The sequence below is a fragment of the Giraffa tippelskirchi genome, chromosome 11, assembly GCF_054371585.1.
Source record: "Giraffa tippelskirchi isolate mGirTip1 chromosome 11, T2T-mGirTip1v1.2.pri, whole genome shotgun sequence".
In the NCBI taxonomy this organism is placed as follows: Eukaryota; Metazoa; Chordata; class Mammalia; order Artiodactyla; family Giraffidae; genus Giraffa; species Giraffa tippelskirchi.
The window spans coordinates 23,805,744-23,827,892 of record NC_137285.1 but is presented as its reverse complement, the minus strand read 5'-3'; the positions used below and the strand labels follow the sequence as shown (position 1 = coordinate 23,827,892).

Below are 22,149 nucleotides of genomic sequence, written 5' to 3'. Positions count from 1 at the left end.
TGCCTGTAAATTGCCTGCCACAGTTCCGGGTCCCTAGTTCATTTCACTTCTGCTATTGTTATTTTCCACTAGTACTCACACAACTACCAGAACATCTGCAAGACATTAGGGCACCCCACGTGGCCAGTGACAGCCTCACACTGTCAAAAAAGAAAAGATCCTAAGAACCAAGAAGAGCCATTGAACAGAGAACGAGATCAGTGACACTAAGACTGTGCGTTGTACCCCATAACAGCGTTGATAAATAAATGCACAAGTGCAGTCCTCAGGCTTTTGTGGAGAGGGAAATCCACTCATTTGGCAAGCCTGGCGCTCTCCCTTCCTGTGAGAATGTCAGCTACACGTGTGCTGGAACACTGCTCTGCTCACATCCACCGCCCCAGCCCCTTGGAGCGTCTGGCACCCAGGAGGCAAGAATACCTGCCGGCTGAATGAATGAATAAGCAAGAGAAGGAACAGTTTTGCCCTAAATTCCAATAGGAAACAGGTAAGGGTGAAGAAAGAATGGAGAGAGGGAGAAAAGAAATGAAAAAATGTCCCAGGTGTGCAGAACGGACTGTGTGTGCTTCATAGCCTGGAGGCTGACGGTAACTGCTCCTACCTACGTAATGGTCCCCACCATCACATCCTGCTCATTCAACACCCAGGATGAGGCATCAGTAGGAGCTACAGCATATTTAAGACAACAGGGAAGGATGAGATTCTTGGGAGGGGTTTCATCAAAGGTGCATGGGAAAATGTTCCAGGAGTCAGGAGGGTGAACTGGAATTAACTTGTCAGACGTGTCATTTATTTCAGAGCTGCAGATAACACAGTCTTTATTGTGGCCCCTTATATAGAAACAGTAGCCCTGGCTTTACACTCACCTAACAAATGACCTTTTAAAAGAGTTCCTAGCCCAAAGATCCTCAGAAGATAAAGACATTTAAAATAACATGTGCTAAGTCACTTCAGTCATGTTTGATTCTGTGCAACTCTATGGACTGTAGCCTGCGAGGCTCCCCTAGCCATAGAATTCTCCAGGCAAGAATACTGGAATGGGTTGCCATTTCCTCATTTTGACTATTTACAATAGCCAAGACATAGAAACAACCTAAATGTCCATCAACAGATGAATGGATAATGAAAATGTGGTACATATATATACAATGGAATATTACTTGGTCATAAAAAAGAATGAAATAATGTCATTTACAACAACATGGATAGTCCTGGAGATTATCACACTAAGTGAAGCAAGTCAGACAGAGAAAGACAAATATGTAATATCACTTTTATATGGAATCTAAAATTTGACAGAAATGAACTTACCTATGAAACAGAAGCAGACCCAGGGACATAGGGAACAGACTTGTGGTTGCCAAGGGGGAGGGATGGATTGGGAGGTTGGGGTTAGCAGATACAAACTATCATATATAAAATGGATAAACAACAAGGTCCTAGTGTATGGCACAGGGACCTTCAGTATCCTGTGATAATCTATAACAGAAAAGAATATTGAAAAAGAATATATATGTGTATAACTGAGTCACTTTGCTTTACAGCAGAAATTAACACAATATAGGAAATCAACTATACTTGAGTAAAAAATAAAAGAAATACTATTTGAGGTAACCATAAACAGAAACACATATCTTAGGAAAAATAGAAAAACTACCACTTTTGCACTTTTGCTTGAATACTGCCATTTCAAACCATATTTACATTGACAAAGAATTCTGTTTGTCAAAAACATCCTTAGTAACACAAAGTAGCTCAAAAGCCATTTGAAATTACTGACATTCAACCATTTTTAACCTACAAAACAGTAATTTCATGTGGTTTAACCTACTAATATGCTATAGATTTCATAATTGTGGAAGTATTTATGAGGCAATTCATTCCATACAAACTACTGGTCATTTGCTTGGCAAGGTTAAGTTTTTCTAATAGGCACCTGGATGAGCCTTCACTAAGCAATTTTTACAAATTTCAAACGCTCCTTATTTAATTTTGGTATTAATAACTACCAAATACTTATTACAGTGTTCAGAAGCCAAAAAAGTGGGTGCTAAAATAAGTTCGCATACTATACCATACAGGAAAAAAAGTTTTAAATACTAAAAATGTTGAGGGAATTTCCTGGTGGTTCAGTGGTTAGGATGCCGAGCTTCCACTGCAGAGGGTACAGGTTTGATCCCTGGTCTAGCAATTAAGATCTTGCTTGTTGCATGGCAAAGCCAATCAATAAATAAAATTTAAAAGTTGAAAAGTATACCTTATAGGAAAAATATAAGTATTCAAATGAAACACTTGTCATAAAGCTAGACAAGTTCAATATTTTGTTCTATAGAAAACTGTGCTGTATCGTGTCAGACAAAAAAATCTATGATTCATGCAACTTCCCTGCCCACGAACTTCAATCAATAGCCCCCAAATAAAAATCAATGTGCATTTTAATAATAACACAATGAAAAATGCTAACGATAATATCATAAGATGATTCATTCCATACTGTTTCTCCCAAGAAGAATGATTTTCCTTCTAAAAGACAATGCATCACAGACTGAAGGAATCTTAAGACATTAAATTTTTAGGGTGTAAGAACAAGAAGAAGAAAACCTACAATGATACATCACCTTTCAAGGTGAGCTGACACTGTTTTCATGCCTTTATTTATTGTAAAACACACACACATACACAGAAGGTACTCCTTATGTTAAAAAGGTTGTATTGCCACATTTGTTTCCAGGAAGTCTTCAGGAAGAAGTAGGGTCCTGCAATGCAACTACATCCAACTGTGACCCTAGTTTTAAGGAGCAAGACTGACACCTATCTTAACCAAAAGACATTGAGGGTGCCAGGTTTCAACAGTACATGAACCATGAACTTCCAGATGTTCAAGCTCAGTTTAGAAAAGGCAGAGGAACCAGAAATCAAATTGCCAACACCTGTTGGATCATCAAAAAAGCAAGAGAGTTCCAAAAAAACATCTATTTCTGCTTTATTGACTAAGCCAAAGCCTTTGACTGTGTGGATCACAACAAACTGTGGAAAACTCTTAAAGAGATGGGAATACCAGACAACCTGACCTGCCTCCTGAGAAATCTGTATGCAGGTCAAGAAGCAACAGTCAGAACTGGACATGGAACAACAGACTGGTTCTAAATAGGAAAAGAAATACGTCAAGGCTGTATATTGTCACCCTGCTTATTTAACTTCTATGCAAAGTACATCAAGAGAAATGCTGGGCTGAATGAAGCACAAGTTGGAATCAAGATTGCTGAGGGAAATATCAATAACCTTAGATATGCAGATGACACCACCCTTATGGCAGAAAGCAAAGAAGAACTAAAGAGCCTCTTGATGAAAGTGAAAGAGGAGAGTGAAAAAGTTGGCTTAAAACTCAACATTCAGAAAACTAAGATCATGGCGTCTGGTCCTATCACTTCATGCCAAATAGATGGGGAAACAATGGAAACAGTGACAGACTTTATTTTGGGGAGCTCCAAAATCACTGCAGATGGTGAGTGCAGCCCTGAAATTAAAAGACGCTCACTCCTTGGAAGAAAAGTTATGACCAACCTAGACAGTATATTAAAAAGCAGAGACATTACTTTGCCAACAAAGGTCCATCTAGTCAAAGCTGTGGTTTTTCCAGTAGTCATGGATGGATATGAGAGTTGGACTATAAAGAAAGCTGAGTGCCGAAGTACTAATGCTTTTGAACTGTGGTGTTGGAGAAGACCCTTGAGAGTCCCTTGGACAGCATGGAGATCCAACCAATCCATCTTAAAGGAAATCAGTCCTGAATATTTATTGGAAGGACTGATGCTAAAGCTGAAACTCCAATACTTTGGCCACCTGATGCGAAGAACTGACTCATTGGAAAAGACACTGATGCTGGGAAAGATTGAAGGTGGGAGGAGAAGGAGACGACAGAGGATGAGATGGTTGGATGGCATCACCGACTCAATGAACATGAGTTTGAGTAGACTGCAGGAGTTGGTGATGGACAGGGAAGCCTGGTGTGCTGCAGTCCACGGGGTCGCAAAGAGTCGGAAACGACTGAGCAAATGAACTGAACTGAACTGAACTAGGCTATACAATAGAACCTGGAGTTCTGTCCTTGGTATGGATCAGAAATGGGACAGTTATACAGACTTGAAGGGGCCAGGATTCCCTAACCACAGCTCCTCTGCCACAGAAGGGTTACAGATGAGCCACAAAAAATCCAAGGCTGGCCACATACTGGGGACATGGAAACAACCTAAATACACATCAACAGACAAATGGATACATAAAATATGGCATGGGAATTCCCTGGTGGTCCAGTGGTTAAGAATCCACCTGCCAGTGCAGCGGACAGGGATTGGATCCTTGGTGGGGCAAGATCCCACATGCCACAGAGCAACGAAGCCCCTGCGCTCCAACCACTGAGTCCACACACTGCAATGGAAAGTAGCTTCCGCTCACCCCAACTAGAGAAAGCCTGTGTGCAGCAACGAAGACCCAGAGCAGCCAAAAATAAATAAATAAATTTTTAAAAAAAGAAAAGAAAATGTGGCGTGCACATACACTAGAATACTATTCAGCCTCTTAAAAAGAGGACATCTGGCCGTCTGCAGCAACATGGATGAACCTGGGGCACACTATGCTCAGAGAAACAAGCCAGACGTTGAAGGACAAATACAGGGTGATTACACCAATATGTGGAATCTAAAATAGGCAAACTCATGGAAGCATGAGTAAAATGAAAGACGGTGGGGGAGGGAGGAACAGGGAGGTATTAGTCAAAGGGCACAAAGTTTCAGGAATTTCCCTGGTGGTCCAGTGGTTAAGACTCCAAGCTCCCCACTGCAAGGGGCACTGGTTCTATCCCTGGTTGGGGAACTAAGAAAGTAAATCTTAAGCATTCTCACTCAAGGAAAAAGAAATCTCTTTTCTGTTTATTTAAATCTGTAGGTATATGAGATGATGGATATTCACTAAATTTGCTGTGATAATCATTTCAAATCAAGTCATTATGCCATTCACCCCTGATGGCTCAGTCAGTAAAGAAGCTGCCTACAAAGCAGGAAAGCTGAGTTCAGTCCCTGGGTTGGGAAGATCCTTGGGAGAAGAAAATGACAACACACTCTAGTATTCTTGCCTGGGAAATCCCATGGACAGAAGAGCCTAGCAGGCTAAGGTCCATGGGGTCGCAAGAGTTAGACAGGACTTAGCAAGATACCACCACCACCACCAAGCTGTTCACTTTAAACTGATACAGTTCTGCATGTCAATTATATCTCAGTAAAACTGGAAAAATGAAAACACTCTACTTGGGCAAACCTGATGCAAAGTTGACCCTAAATTGTGTGCTAATAAAGCTTGAGTTTACCCTTATTCACTCTTAGCAATAATTCTATCTCTTCCACCGCAACAAACATTCTAAGAACATTCATCCAATATTAACTGAAGTCAAAGAATTGTTCAAGACCAGTAACTTGTTTACAATGACTATTCCTGGTAAAATAAACGTGCTGACTGAATGAAAAAACGAAAGAAAGAAAGAAATTGTTTTTTTAGGGTAAGATATAAACCTCCAAAACTACTGGTTTACTCCATCATTTTGTGTTAATGAATTTTATCCAAAAGGGTTAAATGCTTAACTCCTGCGAAATTCTCTTAAGTATTACCTGGCTTCTTCAAGGACTTTTCCCATCACTTTGTTTTTATCTCCCTGGTTAACATCTTCATTTAAATCAGTTCCACCAAAGATGATTCCAAAAGGAATTCCATTACCTGCAAAATTAGGATACTTAACAAAGCACAGTTTTACCTTTAAAACACCCTCTCACTAATTATCCCCAAGCATTGATATAAAAAAACAGAGTTCCCCAAACATGTGGACTATGTCATGTTGTTTTTCAATTACACCTAAAACTCTCCTAAATAAAATAGGTATCACCATTGTGAACAGGACATGGGGTTAATCACGTGAGACAAGGCCATTTTAAATCAACATGCTTTAAATTTTAACATATGAAAAATGTTGTTAGCCTCCATCTATCAAAGACAAGTATAATCATAATTCAAAAAGACACGTGTACCCCAGTGTTCATTGTGGCACTATTTACAATACTTAGAACATGAAAGCAACCTACATATCCACTGATAGATGAATTGATAAGGAAGTTGTGATATCACCAAGGAAAACAGAATCGAAAGAGACACATGTACCCCAATGTTCATCACAGCATTGTTTACAATAGCTAGGACATGGAAGCAACCTAGATGTCCATCGGCAGATGAATGGATAAGAAAGTTGTGGTACATATACACAATGGAATCGCATTTGAGTCAGTTCTAATGAGGTGGATGAAACTGGAGCCTATTATACAGAGTGAAGTAAGTCAGAAAGAAAAACACCAATACAGTATATTAACACATACATGTGGAATTTAGAAAGATGGTAATGATGACCCTATGTGCAAGACAACAAAAGAGACACAGATATAAAGAACAGACTTTTGGACTCTGTGGGAGAAGGTGAGGGTGGGATGATTTGAGAGAATAGTATTGAAACATGTATATTATCATATGTGAAACAGATGACCAGTCCAAGTTCAATGTACGAAACAGGGCACTCGAAGCTGGTGCACTGGGACAACCCAGAGGGATGGGATGGGGAGGGAGGTGGGAGGGGGGTTTGGGATGGGGAGACACATGTATACCCGTGGCTGATTCATGTCAGTGAATGGCAAAAACCACCACAATATTGTAAGGTAATTAGCCTCCAATTAAAATAAATTAATTTTTTAAAAAAGAAGTTGTGAGGTATATATATATATATATATATATATATATATATATATATATGTGTATATATATATATATAATAATGGAATATTACTCAGCCACAAAAAGTAATGAAATTGAGTCAATTGTAGTGATATGGATGAACTCCGAGTCTGTCATACAGAGTGAAGTCAGTCATAAAAAGAAAAACAAATATTGTCCGTTAATGCATGGGGCTTCCCTGGTGGCTCAGTAGTAAACAATCTGCCTGCTAATGCAGGAGATGCAGGTTTGATCCTTGGATTGGGAAGAACCCCTGGAGAAGGAAATGGAAATCCATTCCAGTATTATTGCTTGGGAAATCTCATGGACAGAGGAGTTTGATGGGCTATAATCCATGGGGTCACAAAAGAGTCAGACATGACTTAGTGACTAATCAACAGCAATATTAACTCAAATGTTTGGAAGCTAGAAAAATGGTACTGATGAATCTATTTGCAAGGCAAGAACAGAGACACAGGCATAGAGAATGAACACGTGGACATAGCCAGGAAGGGGAGGGTGGGAGGAATTGAGAGAGTAGCTTTGACGTACACGTACACTGCCAGGGGTAAAACAGAGAGCTAGTGGGAAGCTGCTGTACAGCATAGGGAGCTCAGCTTGGTGCTCTGTGATGACCTAGAGGGGTGGGATAGGGGAGGTGGGAGTGAGGCTCAACAGGGAGAGGATATATGTGTATATATATTACACAGCGAGTTCACATTGTTGTACAGCAGAAACTAACACAACATTGTAAACTAATTATCCTCCAATTAAAAATTAAAATAAAAATAAACAAATAAATAAAGCCAAGCGTATCGTCCCTGGGAAATGGGTTAATCTGGAACTGCTGGTGTTTATGACGGAAAAAGAAAGCTTCAAATGTAGACCTGCTGTTCATGATTTCAGTCACCATGATGGCGAGGAACCAGGGGGGAAAGGAAAGAGACATAGACTGTATCTTCCAGGAACATGCGGTATGATAAATCACGGAGGGCACAAATGCATGGGAGCCAAAAATATCTGAGATGCTGTGAATGTCAAGTGCAAAAAGATTCCACCCGCCTCCCCTCCGGGAGCATATTTATTCTGAATGATGAGCCCTAAGCTGATGGAAGGCACATTTCCTGCTTTGGTAATCTCAAAAAGCATGGAGCATGCACAGATCAAGTTAAACAACATGCTCATCAAATAGGGCTTCCCAGAAGGACTTCCAAAGGTCAATAAAAATTTCAAAAGAGCAAAAGCAAACCACTAAACAGACCAGATCTAATTTGAGTTCATACTGGGGTTTCCCAAACAAACCATTGCTACAGAGATTCAACACTGCAGTGAAAAGGTAGTGATCTTTCCTTGTATTTACCTTAGAAGTCTTTTGTCATGAAAAAGGAGCAGATTTTATCTTTTTTCTTTCTGGTGAAGTGCCTCTCACTTCACAGCCTTTAGATACTAAGCACTCTGACAACACACAGGAGGTACAGAAAGGTGGTAAGTAAAAAAATCAAATGAAAACTTTAAAAAGGAATTTAAGTAAAAAAAAAAAAATCAAGCGCATTTTGATGAACACAATGTGTGTAGTAAAATGATCAACATACATTTCTCTGTACAAAGAATATTTATGAAAAGATAAACAGAAAAACCTAGCTGCCATTGCCCCTTTGGAAAGAACCCGGGTACTTCCCTGGTGGTCCAGTGATTAGGACTCATGCTTTCACTGCCAGGGGCAGGGGTTTGACCCCTAGTCAGGGAACTAATATCCCACAACCTGCTCAGTGTGGCAGAAAAAAAAAGGAACCCAGAAGATCACAGATCTAGGATGGTAAAGAAACTTACTTTTTCTCTCTATAACATTTTATATTGCTTGCCTTTCTTACTATTGACAGGTGTGACCTTTTCCAAAAATACATACAGCCAGACATGGAAAAGCACACGATGCAGAGATGATTTACCTTCTGCCAGGGGCTTCGACTTCGGGGTAAGTTCAGATTTTAGCACATAGGATGGACATGAACCTTTGGGGACCAGAGAAAGGTCTGTGGCAGTTAAAATAATGGTCCCGAAAAATGTCCATCCATAATTCCTGGAATCTGTGAATATGTTACACAGGAAGGAGAAATCAAGGTTTTGACAAATCTTTCCCTTTGTTTCTTGTTGAGAATAGTCTTTAGGCTTGAATCTAGCAAGGAACAGACATCAGGTGGCTTTAAGAAGCCAAATTCAGGAAACCATGAGATTTTTTTTCGCAGCAGACCATTGGGAGTGACAAGTCGTCAGCATAAGAACTGATTTGGTCGGTGAAGTCAAGCCAACCTTGGAAGGGAAAAGAAGAAATATCCAAAAATTGTAGATAAAGCCAAGAGAATGATTGCATGCACATCCTTTCAAGGTCCAAGAAACCAGTGTTTAAAGGTTCCCTGTGGATTATTTTTCTAAGACTGTTGTGTGACTTCAGTATTTACTACTAATTAAAAGTTCTTCCTCTGTGAAGTTGTAATTTAGGAATAGACTAAGAAAGTTACATAGGTAGTTGTAGAGTTCCCAGTAGGGAATTACAGACAGAGAGGGAAACCTAGGGAACTTTGGGAGACCACTGTAAGTTAATAAGCACTCAAGAAAGATATCAGAATTATTTTCCTAGATTCCACATATATGCGTTAATACGCAATATTTGTTTTTCTCTTTCTGACTTACTTCACTTTGTATGACAGACTCTAGGTCCTTCCACATCACTACAAATAACTCAATTTCATTCCTTTTTATGACTAACATTCCGTTGTATATATGTACCACAACTTTAGCCTTCATCTGTCGTTGGACATTAGGTTGTTTCCTTGTCGTGGCTATTGTAAATAGAGCTGCCATGAACACTGGGGTACATGGCATTTTGAATTATGGTTTTCTCAGAGTATATGCCCAATAATGGGATTTCTGGGTCATATAATAGCTCTATGTTTAGTTTTTTTAGGAGCCTTCGTACTATTCTCCACAGTGACTGTATCAATTTACATATGTGGAATCTAGAAAAATGGTACAGATGAACCTATTTCCAGGGCAGGAATAGAGATGCAGACATACAGAACAGACAGGTGGACTGGGGTGGAGTAACGGGGGGGGGGGGGGTGCCGTGGGACTAATGGGGAGAGTAGCAATGACGTACATACACTACCATGTGTAAAACAGATAGCTAGTGGGAAGCTGCTGTATAGACAGGGAGCTCATCCCCAAAGCTTGCAGTTGATTGCCTTGCTAGACATTAACCAGTTCTATAGTCAACCCCATCCTAATATCCTTTTTTTTTAATTTTACTATTTATTTATTTTGGGCTGCACTGCGTCTCCGTTGCCGAGTGCGGGCTTTCTCTAGCTGCCACGAGCGGGGGCCTACTCAAAGAGTAGGGGTGCACGGGCTTCTCACAGCAGTGGCTTCTCTTGCTGTGGGGCATGGGCTCCAGGGTGCAAGGGCTTCAGTCATTGTAGCACACGAGCACAGGAGTTGAGGGACACAGGCTTAGTTGCCCCAAGGCGTGTGGAATCTTCCTGGACCAGGGACTGAACCTGTGTCCCCTGCATGGACAAGCAGATTCTTAACGACTGGACCACCAGGGAAGTCCTCATCCTAATATTCTTTACTAAATTGCCCACTCAAGTCTCAGTTCCCCAAATGCTCTTTAAACTGGCTTTAGCATCTTAGTAGTTGCCTCATTAATAAATCAATTGAATAAACTCTCTCCGATGTGCTCACCTCTACATTTTGTAAAATAGTCCCATTTTTAACTTTTGAACATTAGATTTTGAGTGAAGAAAAACACATCAAAAACATTCACAATAAGACTCTTAATGTAGTAAAAACAGCTTTGATATACATCCAATCTCAACTGGCGTAGTTACATCATTTTAGAAAATCACTCTGTTAAGAACAACCCGAAAAGATGATTGTGTTCCTTCCATTTTGGAGCTGGATAAATGGGATAAACTGTTTCATCTATGTTTCAACTTAAAATTATAGGCACTCCTGGTTTTCATGACTGCTAGCGTTTCACCTCTGAAGAGAGGGGGTTACCTTGCAAAAGTCTGCCTCCTCTATACAGATGCAGAGCCACAGCTGCCTCCAAGTTCTCTGCCTTGATGAAGTTTGAGATTTCAGATGGACTTTCAAAGTCAAAGGCATCTTTCAGAATACACACATGACCTGCAGCTTCTAGATGGTCCCTTTATCAAAAAATAAAGAGAAAAAAGACAGGAAAACAAAAACTTAAAATGGAACAGGTTGCTGCTGTGGTCAAAACTTTAAATCAATCAAAAGATTCATTAAATCAAAAGTTAATAATACATATCTTCTGAATTGTCCTCTAGAAGCAATCCACCTAAAATACATTCATCCATCAGCCTCAAATACCAGAACTGGGACTGGGACCAGGGCTGGGACCAAGGGTAGCAGGAAAGAAAGAGTAAATGTTAGTCGCTTCAGTTGTGTCTGACTCTTTGTGACCCCATGGACTGTAGCCCACCAGGCTCCTCTGTCTATGGATTCTCCAGGCAAGAATACTCGAGTGTGTTGCCATTCCATTCTTCAGGGGATCTTCCCGACCCAGGGATCAAACCCAGGTCTCCTGCATTGCAGATGGATTCTTTATCATCTGCGCCACCAGGGAAGTTCCATCAACCCAAATAGAGATCAGTATAAAATTACAGTCCATACCCCTGAATATACAATTGGGCTTTTAAATACATAAAATGGTGATCAACTTTTTAATGTGATCATCTTTTCAATGTAGACTATTTGGAAAGTCTGCCAGAGGCTTCAAGAAATAAACACTACTATACTGGGGCCACAGGCACAAGCTCTTCTGTTGGCAAAGAAGCAACCACTGCTGCTGCTGCTGCTAAGTCACTTCAGTCGTGTCCGACTCTGTGCAACCCCAGAGACGGCAGCCCACCAGGCTCCCCCGTCCCTGGGATTCTCCAGGCAAGAATCTGGAGTGGGTTGCCATTTCCTTCTCCAATGCATGAAAGTGAAAAGTGAAAGTGAAGTCGCTCAGTCGTGTCCGACTCGTAGCGACCCCATGGACTGCAGCCTACCAGGCTCCTCCATCCATGGGATTTTCCAGGCAAGAGTACTCAACCACTAGCAGATTTAAAATGCACGAACTCTGTGATCAAATAACTTCTCTTCTCAGAATTGATTCAAAAAGCACACTAGGGTATGAGTGCAAAACATGCACCCAAGAGTAAGCACTGAGGTAGCAAAAAAAACTTAAAGGCGTCCTCAGTGTGCAACAGGAGGGGACCAGTTCTATTACAGTGCATATGAGGCAATCAAGCCCTGATGCTGTGAAAAAAATGCAGATCACTGTGAAGTTATTAAGAATGAACTCAATACACACTGTTAATGAAAAGAGAGCAAAGTGAAGAATCCTATGTATATATAGCAGGTGTGCACAAAATATCTGTAGAAAGATATAGAAGAAATAGATAACAATGATTCTGTCTAAAGGGAACCAGGGACCAGAGCTGGGGAGAGACGATCTTCTCATCACACACCCTTTTGTATGGCTAGATACTTTGACCAGGTGCATATATTATTTTTAATATAGTAAGTTCCTAACACACATATGAGTTCCATTCTGACATCCTGGGCTTGAAATAAAGATACTGCACCACTGTCCTCTATACTGCACAGTAAAGTTCACAAAAGCATAACCAACTTGTACACAACGCACACATGTGACAATGTATGCCAGACACAGGACTAACTTATATGGTTAGACATGTGAATGTACATTCTGCATTTTTTAAAATCTGCAATAGTCACAAGTGGAACTTACTGTAATTGCTTGAGGTGTATGTGTGTGAGCCTGTGAATGTACAGCCAATCCAACTTGGCCCCTCCCTTGATTAAAATCCTTAAATGGCTAAAAGTAGCCAGCCCAGTTGTCAACTCTGTGAGAATGGGGCATGGATCTGTCTTGCTTACTGAATAAAGCAAGCAGTGATGGCAGGATGTGTCTCTGGGATCAAGTCCAAGCGCCCTAGCCTACCACACAGTGCCCTTCATATCCCACTTCCCCTGCAAAGCCAAGTGCATCCCACTCTTGCCACCCTTAGCTCCAGTCCTGCCCTTCCATCTGGAGGATGTCCAATGCATCATGCCTTCTGAGCCCCTGACATGGCCCCAACATTCCCCAACACCAGCTCCCTTCAGTGAAATTTGACAGCCTCTGCTCCTAATGCAGCAGTCCCCTCACTATTTCCATTGTATTCCAAGCCTATGGCTATCACCATCCCTCTGGGCTGCAGTCATATGAGCAAGGCAGTCACATCATACTTAGAGCTCCTATTGCAGAACTGAAAACCAACAAGGACCTACTGTAGCACAGGGGACTCTATACTCAATATCTTGTAATAATCTATATGGGAAAAGAATCTGAAAAAAGAATAGACAGCTATGACTGAATCACTTTGCTGTACACCTGAAATGGGCACAACACTGTAAACCAACTATACTCCAAAAACAAAATGGGAAAACAACAAACAGAAAAACACAAAATCAGCACGTTGGTGGCAATCAAGGACACTTAAAATTACTCTTGAAAATTCTTAAATCATCCAGAAGGTACTGGAGTACAAAGTTCAAACCCAACACAGCCATTTCCCCCCTAATTTCAGTGATAATAAAGATGGTAATTCTTCAGCTGAACATCAGAGGAGTTAGCTGGGTGGTACTTACGGGCAATATTGTATCAAATAATAAGAGTAAACATAGAAGAACAAGGGTCTAGAACATTCAATCCAAATGATCATAAAATGACCAACTTCCTTACACAGTGGGAGCCTCAGGGGAACTCATGTCTTCAGAAGATACATTAGATTCAAATCTTCAAGCCTGCATCCACTCTGGGAAATATGGTGAGAATCATCACCTCTACTCTGGGAAATATGGTGAGAATCATCACTGACACTACTACATGAATGATAAATTTTTTCTCTCTCTCTTTGTTTTCTCTTTTGTGCTGTAAATTAAATGCACAAGGCTGCAGCTATCACCTTGCCAAGAAAGAAAAACTAAGGTCTGGAGACTTGAGTTCTGCTCTTACAACATATCGAGTATCTTTATCTTATCATTTCCAATGTTAATGCTGATTGACCACTGTCACTGGCCCCCCTTCCACCTAACCCCACCCTCCCCCCAACTCCTTTGGAAATGCTGATGGCAACTGTTAAGCAGAACCAGGAAAGAAGCCTGCAGGCTGTCTAGTTATCTGCTCACTTCAGCCTAAAAATACACATCATGCAAAAATAAGGACACAATGAACTTCAGAGCATAATTGTGAAATGACTGTAATTCCATCTTTAAAATTCTTTAATAAGAAGCCATAAACAAAGGTGCTGGGAAATGGAAAGGAAACAGTTTGAGTTCTACTTAGGAAATTTATACCTGAGAGATTTCTGGCCGATGCAGAATCTATAGGGCAAGGCACATTGGATTGGGTGACTGGGTACATACAATGCCTTGTTCTTCGTCTATTAAACATATTTTCAAATGGCATTTCAACACTAGCTTTATGATGTCATAAATATTTCAAAGTAGTCTTTTTTTTTTTTTTAATCTTAATTCTCTATGGACCAAGACTCGAGCCTTATTTCCTGCTGATTTGTATCAGGTTGGCCAAAAAGTTCTTTCTGGTTTTTCCATAAGATCTTAGGGAAATAACACCTTTAAATTGCTTTGTCCCTGTTCTTTCTGAAACCAAGCAGGACCCTGTGGGGCTCCGGGGCACAGGAGCCTTTCTGTTCAGCCTCCATGACCTCCACTGAATTCCAAAAGGCAGGTTCAAACAGTTACTAATCAGAGAAGGAAGGGGATACAGAGACAAGAGAGGAACAGCCAAAAAGCAATAGTGCAGCCTTGGGGCAGGGTCCTGGTTTAAGATCACCGGAGTGCAGGCCATGCACACACACCAATCCTATCAGCAACACTACCCTTGGACCATTGCTATAAAAATCCTCACCAAATTCTTCAGGGCTGGAACACACAGTTTCAAGGGCTCTCCTTTGCCTGGGAAAGCAATAAAGCTATTCTTTACTACTTCACCCAAAACTCTGTCTCTGAGATTTGATTTGTTAGGGGAACCACTGACTGAAACCACCTGCCCTGGCCAGGCACCAGAGTAACCACTTGCATGAGTTGTGTTAAACAGGAGGTCCTTGAAAGGAATGTAGAACTAACAAGTTAGCATCAACCAGAAGAATTCAGGAAAGGTCAAAAGGAAAGAGGAGACACCAGTATATAGGTCCTACCAACCTCCCAGAATCCTTCTCACTGGAATCTATCTTGGCTGAGCCATGCAACTGCCACCAAGTAGGACTCTGAGTCAGAATTATCGGGCAGAGACAACCTGGAAACTAACCTTATTACCATAAAACCTGAGACTGCGAATCATGTGGCCGAGCAGTTCTCCTGGGTTCTCCTACCCTGCTGCTCTCCATCCAGGCCCCCTTCCCAAAAAAGGCTCTTGCTTTGTCAGCACGTGTGTCTCCTCCAACAATCCATTGCCGGGTGTTAGACAAGAGCCCACTCTCAGGCCCTGGAAGGGGTCCCCCTTCCTGCAACAGATTTGGCACCAGTGCACAGAGGCAGACCTTTCAGCATCCCTGGGCTTCCCCAGTAGCCCAGCAGGTAAAGAATCTGCAATGCAGGAGACCCCGGTTCAATTCCTGCATCGGGAAGATCCACTGGAGAAGGAAACAGCTACCCACTCCAGTATTCTGGCCTGGAGAATTCCATGGACTGTATAGTCCATGGGGTCGCAGAGAGTCGGACACGACTGAGCGACTTTCACTTTTCACTTTCCATGAGTGATAACTTGATTCAACTAATAAATTCCCGAGCACCTGTTATGTCTCAGGAACTCTGGCTTATTTGGCTTAATGAAGGCTTTTTTTGAGAACAAAAGCATCTCCAATAAATTAAGAGACTTTGAGCATGTTCTAGAAATTGACTGAACCTCCTTGCACATCCCTGACTCAGGATTCAAAGATTCGGTAGGACTCTACCTGCTTCCACCTGGCTGAAAGCCATCCTATTCAACTGAGTGCACAAACAGAACTTAATCATTTGTGTGTTTAACCTATGTGGATTTTGATAAACTACAATGCCTCCATTAAAAAAAATAGCAAGAAAAACTGATACAGGGCAGGCAACACGAACTGCATTCTATTCCATAGCCATGAGCCCCTGCATGATCCTGAGATAGGAAACAGGAATCTAATATTCCTTAAGGCCATCTCACCTTGCGGGCCTCTAAGTGTGAGCAGCTGGCTGGGCCCACTGATTCTCATAAGACATTGCACCTAATGTCAACCTGGTGTTGACATTAATGTCCCGTGATGTCAACCTGGCTCAACTATGGCTCACCTGGGGGGAAAGAGTGAAGTGTCACTGGTGGGGTGAAGTCACCTGTGTTGAAGTGTAAGATGTCACACTCTGATAATATTTCAAGAAGTTCTGAGACATGGGACTTCCCAGGTGGTCCAGTGGTTGACAGTCTACCTGCCAATGCAGGGGACATGGGTTCAATCCCTGGTCCGGGAAGATCCTACATGCCTCGGGGCAACTAAGCCTGTGTGCCACAACCACTGAGCCCACAAACCATGACTACTGAGCCTGCTCTCTAGACCCCTAGCTCTGCAACAAGAGAAGCCACCACAAGGAGAAGCCCGTGCACCACCATGAAGAATAGCCCCTGCTCACTGAAACTAGAGAAAGCCCATGTGCCGCAACAAAGACCCAGAGCAGCCAAAAATAATTAAGTAAATAAAAACTTTTTTAAGAAAGGAAGCTCTGATAAGTTAAAAGAAACCGTGCTGGTCTTGAAACCATGATGATGCTCAGCAAGATGAAGACCTGTCAAGGCAATGCCCACATGAACCCGTGAGCCCTAGCTCAGGAAAGTAAACTGGAGAGAACACCGCCCCACTTGCCTCTCCATAAATGCAGTGAGATAATAACAGCACATTTGCGGGACATGGTGTTACCTTGCATATTATTTCCTTTGGTGAGTTCTGCAAATTGTAAAGTGAATCTACTTTTTAATGTGATTCTAGCAGATTCTTGTACTCGAGAGATTACTGTTAGGAAGTCACTCTTTTTAAAAGAATGCAAACATACAGTCACAAAACAGGTAAAGCATCTAGATCAGGTCTCCTGAACCCCAGAGACTGCTGAGCTCAGACTGATGAAGTAAATGAATTTGGCGGGGAAGGGGAGACAAGACATGAGGGGTCCTACACCAAATGGAAGAGACAGGTCCCATCTGCAGGGTGAGTTGTACAATGTCTAATAATAAAGCCAAGTGAGCACTGGAAATGTGGCAAGTCGAACAAAGATGTGCTGAGTGTAAAATATACATACAGGGACTTCCCTGGTGGTCCAGTGGCTAAGACTCTGCACTCCCAATGCAGGGGGCCTGGGTTCAATCCTGGGTCAGGGAACTAGATCCCACATGCTATAACTGAGGGTTCACATGCCACAACTAAAGATCTTGCATGCCGCAACTAAGACCTGGTGCAACCAAATAAATAAATACAGCTCAATTGCAATTTTTGCATTGAAATGATATTTGGATATACTGAGTTCATAAGACCATATTATTAAAATTAATTTGATCTGTTTCTTTCTGCTTTGTTTAAAGTGACTACTAGAATGTTATAAATGACACACATGGCTCCCTTTATGTCTAAACACATGGGATTACATACTCTTCAGCTCTAGACCCCTTCATGGATCACTGCCTTGTTGTGGAGAAGGGGATTGCATAACTTAATGAAGCTATGAGCCATGCCATGCAGGGCCACCCAAGGTGGACGGGTCACAGTGAAGAGTTCTGACAAAACGTGGTCCACTGGATGAGGGAATGGCAAATCACTCCAGCATTCTTACTGAGCAAACCCCATGGACAGTATGAAAAGGCGAAAAGATATGACACCAAAAGATGAGTTTGGAAGTGTGTCCAATATGCTACTAGGGGAGAGCGGAGGGCAGTCATGAATAGCTCCAAAAAGATTGAAGTGGTTGGGCCAAAGTGGAAACAACACTCAGTTGTGGATGCATCTGGTGATGAAAGTAAAGTCTGATGCTACAAAGAGCAATACTGCATAGGAACCCGGAATGTTAGGTCCATGAATCAAGGTAAATTAGACATGATCAAGCAGGAGATGGCAAGAATGAACATCGACATTTTAAGGATCAGTGAACTAAAATGGATGGGAATGGGCAAATTTAATTCAGATGATCATTATATCTGCTCTTGTGGGCAAGAATCCCTTAGAAGAAATGGAGTAGCCCTCAGTCAACAAAAGAGTCCAAAATACAGGACTTGGGTGCAATCTCAAAAATGACAGAATGATCTCCGTTCATTTCTAAGGCAAACCATTCAACAACACAGTAATCCAAGTCAATGCCCCAATCATGAATGCTGAAAAAGCTGAAGTTGATTGATTCTATGAAGACCTATAAGACCTTCTAGAACTAACACCAAAAAGAGATGTCCTTTGCATCATAGGGGATTAGAGTGCAAAAGCAGGAAGTCAAGAGATACCTGCAGTATCAGGCAAGTTTGGCCTTGGAGTACAAAATGAAGCAGGGAAAAGGCTTTGTCCAGAGAATATACTGGTTTTAAAAAGGGTTTTGTCCAGAGAATATACTGGTCATAGCAAACATCCTTTTCCAATAACACAAGAGACAACTCTACACATGGACATCACCAGATGGTCAATATTGAAATCAATAACAACAGCTCTAGACAGTGGGTAGCATGCAGACATGGTTCTCACGATAGTCAGTTCTGCAAATTCACCAAGAGAAGCCAGGTACTTGAATTTCTCTGGGGAAAGTGCCCAATTGTAACCACCCCCTCCAAGTTATTTCTTGCTCCTCTATTACCGACAATATTTGTTTTTCCCTTAAACCTTCAAAAATTGATGCTTTTGAACTGTGGTGTTGGAGAAGACTCTTGAGAGTCTCTTGAACTACAAGGAGATCAAACCAGTCAATCCTAAAGGGAATCAGTCCTGAATATTCATTGGAAGCTGAAGCTCTAATACTTTGGCTACCTTATGTGAAGAACTGACTCATTGGAAAAGACCCTGATGCTGGGAAATATTGAAGGCAGGAAGAGAAGGGGATGGCAGAGGATGAGCTGGTTGGATGGCATCACTGACTCGATGGACATGAGTTTGAGAAAGCTCCGGGGGGTGGTGATGGACAGAGAAGCCTAGCTTGCTGCAGTCCATGGGGATGCAAAGAGTCAGACACAACTGAGTGACTCAACTGAACTGAACCAAAACTTCAAAAGTTCAGGGGTCTGCTTGTCCTCTTTCCTTTACTGAGTAAAGCTTTCACTCTGAAATGTGTCACCTCTGTCAACTACAAATTGGCACTTGCCAAGAGCATTTGCCATCTGCTTCTGTGGAGACTGAACACTGGGCTGCTGAAGCTGTTGATCTTCAATACCCTCTGAGGGAATCCAGGGTGGATTGAGATCTCTGTGCTCCAGGGAATCTGGTGAGACAGGTCTTTAGATAGTTAGATATTTCCAGGAACTGATTTCATGATCCCAAACTTTGTATCTCTTCATATTTAGGAAAGCACTAAATACCTTCATGGTGACATCAGCTCCTCATGACTAGCAGAAAACCTTGTGTAAAGTAAGCGCTCAATTGCACTGAACTCCCCTATTGACCTTCCTTCTTCCCACTGCCTCTTTGCAGCAGTCTCTCAGAGCTATCTGAGGTGCTGTCTCCCAGGCTGCAGCCCTCATTTTACCCTAAATAAAACTTAACTCACAACTCTCACGTTGCACATCTTTTTCGTCAACACCTCGATAACGTCCATTTCCACTTCCCCTCTTCCTGCAGCTTTGAACATCCCCATCACTCATTTCAGTGTGAAGCACTTAACTCCAGGATCCAATCAGAGCATGCCACCTATGCATACAACCAGCCGGGGGCAGGCACTTTGGGACTTGGGACTGCACCTTCAGGCACTCAGACTTATGTTTCTTGCTGGGCTTGAACTGAATAGATATATAGAGTTGGGAGATGCCAGCAAAGAAAACCTGACAAGAATGGGAAGTGGATCCAAGACAGAGAGAGCAACTGACTCCCACCCATACCATCTTAACAGTAATATCATGCCTGAAGCCTGCCCTACCTCCAGACTTTTTATAGGATAAGCAGCTAAATCCCCTTCCTTGTCCAGGCCGATTAGGGTTCAGTGACATGAGGCTGAAAATCTCTGCTACTATTATAAACCATCGGATTAGAGCCTTTCTTGTTCTTGATCTAAAATCCTGTCTAGCTTCTCATAAACCATCAGGGTCTCTAATCACAGAGGTGATCTTTCCCCAAGGCCCTTCATCCCTTCCACAGCAACAGTACTCTGACCTCAGAGGGTCACAAAGCCCCTCCCTGTCCCCCATTTCTTGTTTGCAGAAAAAGGCTTTAGTTTCCTAGGCTCTCCCTGAGTTCCAAAGAGCAGACTCAAGCGGTTACTAATTAGGGAGGGGAGGGAACATAGAAACAGAGTAGAAGCAACCATCAATTACTCAAAATAAAACAAAAAAGTAATAAATAAAAATTTTAAAAAGAAAAATAAACTCCCCAAAATAGAAAAATAAAATAAAATAAGAAAGAACAATTTAGTGATAAAGCAAGAGTCCTGCTCACAGACATAGAGAACAAACTTATAGGTTGACAAGGGGATGGATGAAGGGAAAGGATAGTTCCAAAGTTTGAGATTGACTTATATACACTGTTATATTTTAAATGAATAGTCAATAAGGACCTATTGTATTGCACAGGGAACCTGCTCAATGTTATACAGCAGCCTGAATGAGCAGGGAGTTTAGGGGAGAATGGATACATGGATATGTATGGCTGAGTTCCTTCACTATTCACCTGAAACTATCACAACATTCCAAATAGGAAAAAGAGTAGTCAAGGCTGTATATTGTCACCCTACTTATTTAACTTCTATGCAGAGTACATCATGAGAAACACTGGGCTGGATGAAGCACAAGCTGGAATCAACATTGCCAGGAGAAATATCAATAAACTCAGATATGCAGATGACACCACCCTTATGGCAGAAAGTGAAGAAGAACTAAAGAGCCTCTTGATGAAAGTGAAAGAAGAGAGTGAAAAAGTTGGCTTAAAGCTCAACATTCAGAAAACAAAGATCATGGCATCCGGTCCCATCACTTCATGGCAAATAGATGGGGAAACAGTGGAAACAGTGTCAGACTTTATTTTTTTGGGCTCCAAAATCACTGAAGATGGTGACTGCAGCCATGAAATTAAAAGACGCTTACTCCTTGGAAGGAAAGTTATGACCAACCTAGACAGCATATTAAAAAGCAGAGACATTACTTTGCCAACAAACTTCCATCCAGTCAAGGCTATGGTTTTTCCAGTAGTCATGTATGGATGTGAGAGTTGGACTATAAAGAAAGCCGAACACCGAAGAATTGATGATTTTGAACTGTGGTGTTGGAGAAAACTCTTGAGAGTCCCCTGGAATGTAATGAGATACAATCAGTCCATCCTAGAGGTGATCAGTCCTGAGTGTTCATTGGAAGGACTGATGTTGAAACTGAAACTCCAATACTTTGGCCACCTGTTGCGAAGAACTGACTCATTTGAAAAGACCCTGATGCTGGGAAAGATTGAAGGTGGGAGGAGAAGGGGAAGACAGAGGATGAGATGGTTGGATGGCATCACTGACTCAATGGACATAAGTTTGGGTAAACTCCGAGAGTTGGTGATGGACAGGGAGGCCTGGCATGCTGCAGCCCATAGGCTCACAAAGAGTCAGACACCACTGAGCGACTGAACTGAACTGAATTGATCACAACATTGCTTGTTAATCAGCTATACCCCAATACAAAATAAAAAGTTTTAAAAAAGGAGAATTACAGCAACAACAACAAAAAGAAAACCAGATATCTCAAGTTAAGGAATTGAGGACTTTTCTATGTATTGGGAAGATGTAAGAGTCTGGGCTTGCTGAAATCATTCCTTTGGTATGCACCTCAGCTCTCTGGGGCCAGTATTCTGGGTTTTCACATCCTGAGATTCCTCAGGCTGCAGTCTGATGTCTGCTATTAATAGATGGCAGGTATTCTTTCATTCCCGAGTTTCCTCAGGGCTCACCAGCTCACCATCAGTGGTGGCTACAATGACCAATGACTGTGACGTCCTTGTTTACTGGTATGGCAGGAAATATTCAATTTTTCACATCTCTTACATCATCTCTCTCTGCTGCATCATCCCAGGTCCTTCCAAATCATTT

General features: G+C 41.8%; 1 protein-coding gene across 2 annotated transcripts in view; it reads right to left on the bottom strand.

The window, feature by feature from the left end:
- Positions 1 to 22,149, bottom strand: part of GLT1D1 (glycosyltransferase 1 domain containing 1) — a 104,077-nt gene that overhangs the window by 72,451 nt on the left and 9,477 nt on the right. For both annotated transcript variants that reach the window (XM_081544709.1, XM_081544710.1), the window contains exons 2-3: positions 10,861 to 11,009; positions 5,661 to 5,766 (exon numbers count right to left, since the gene is read on the bottom strand). In XM_081544709.1, coding sequence (XP_081400835.1) covers positions 5,661 to 5,766; positions 10,861 to 11,009 — 255 coding nt within the window. The remainder of the gene's footprint in view (positions 1 to 5,660; positions 5,767 to 10,860; positions 11,010 to 22,149) is intronic.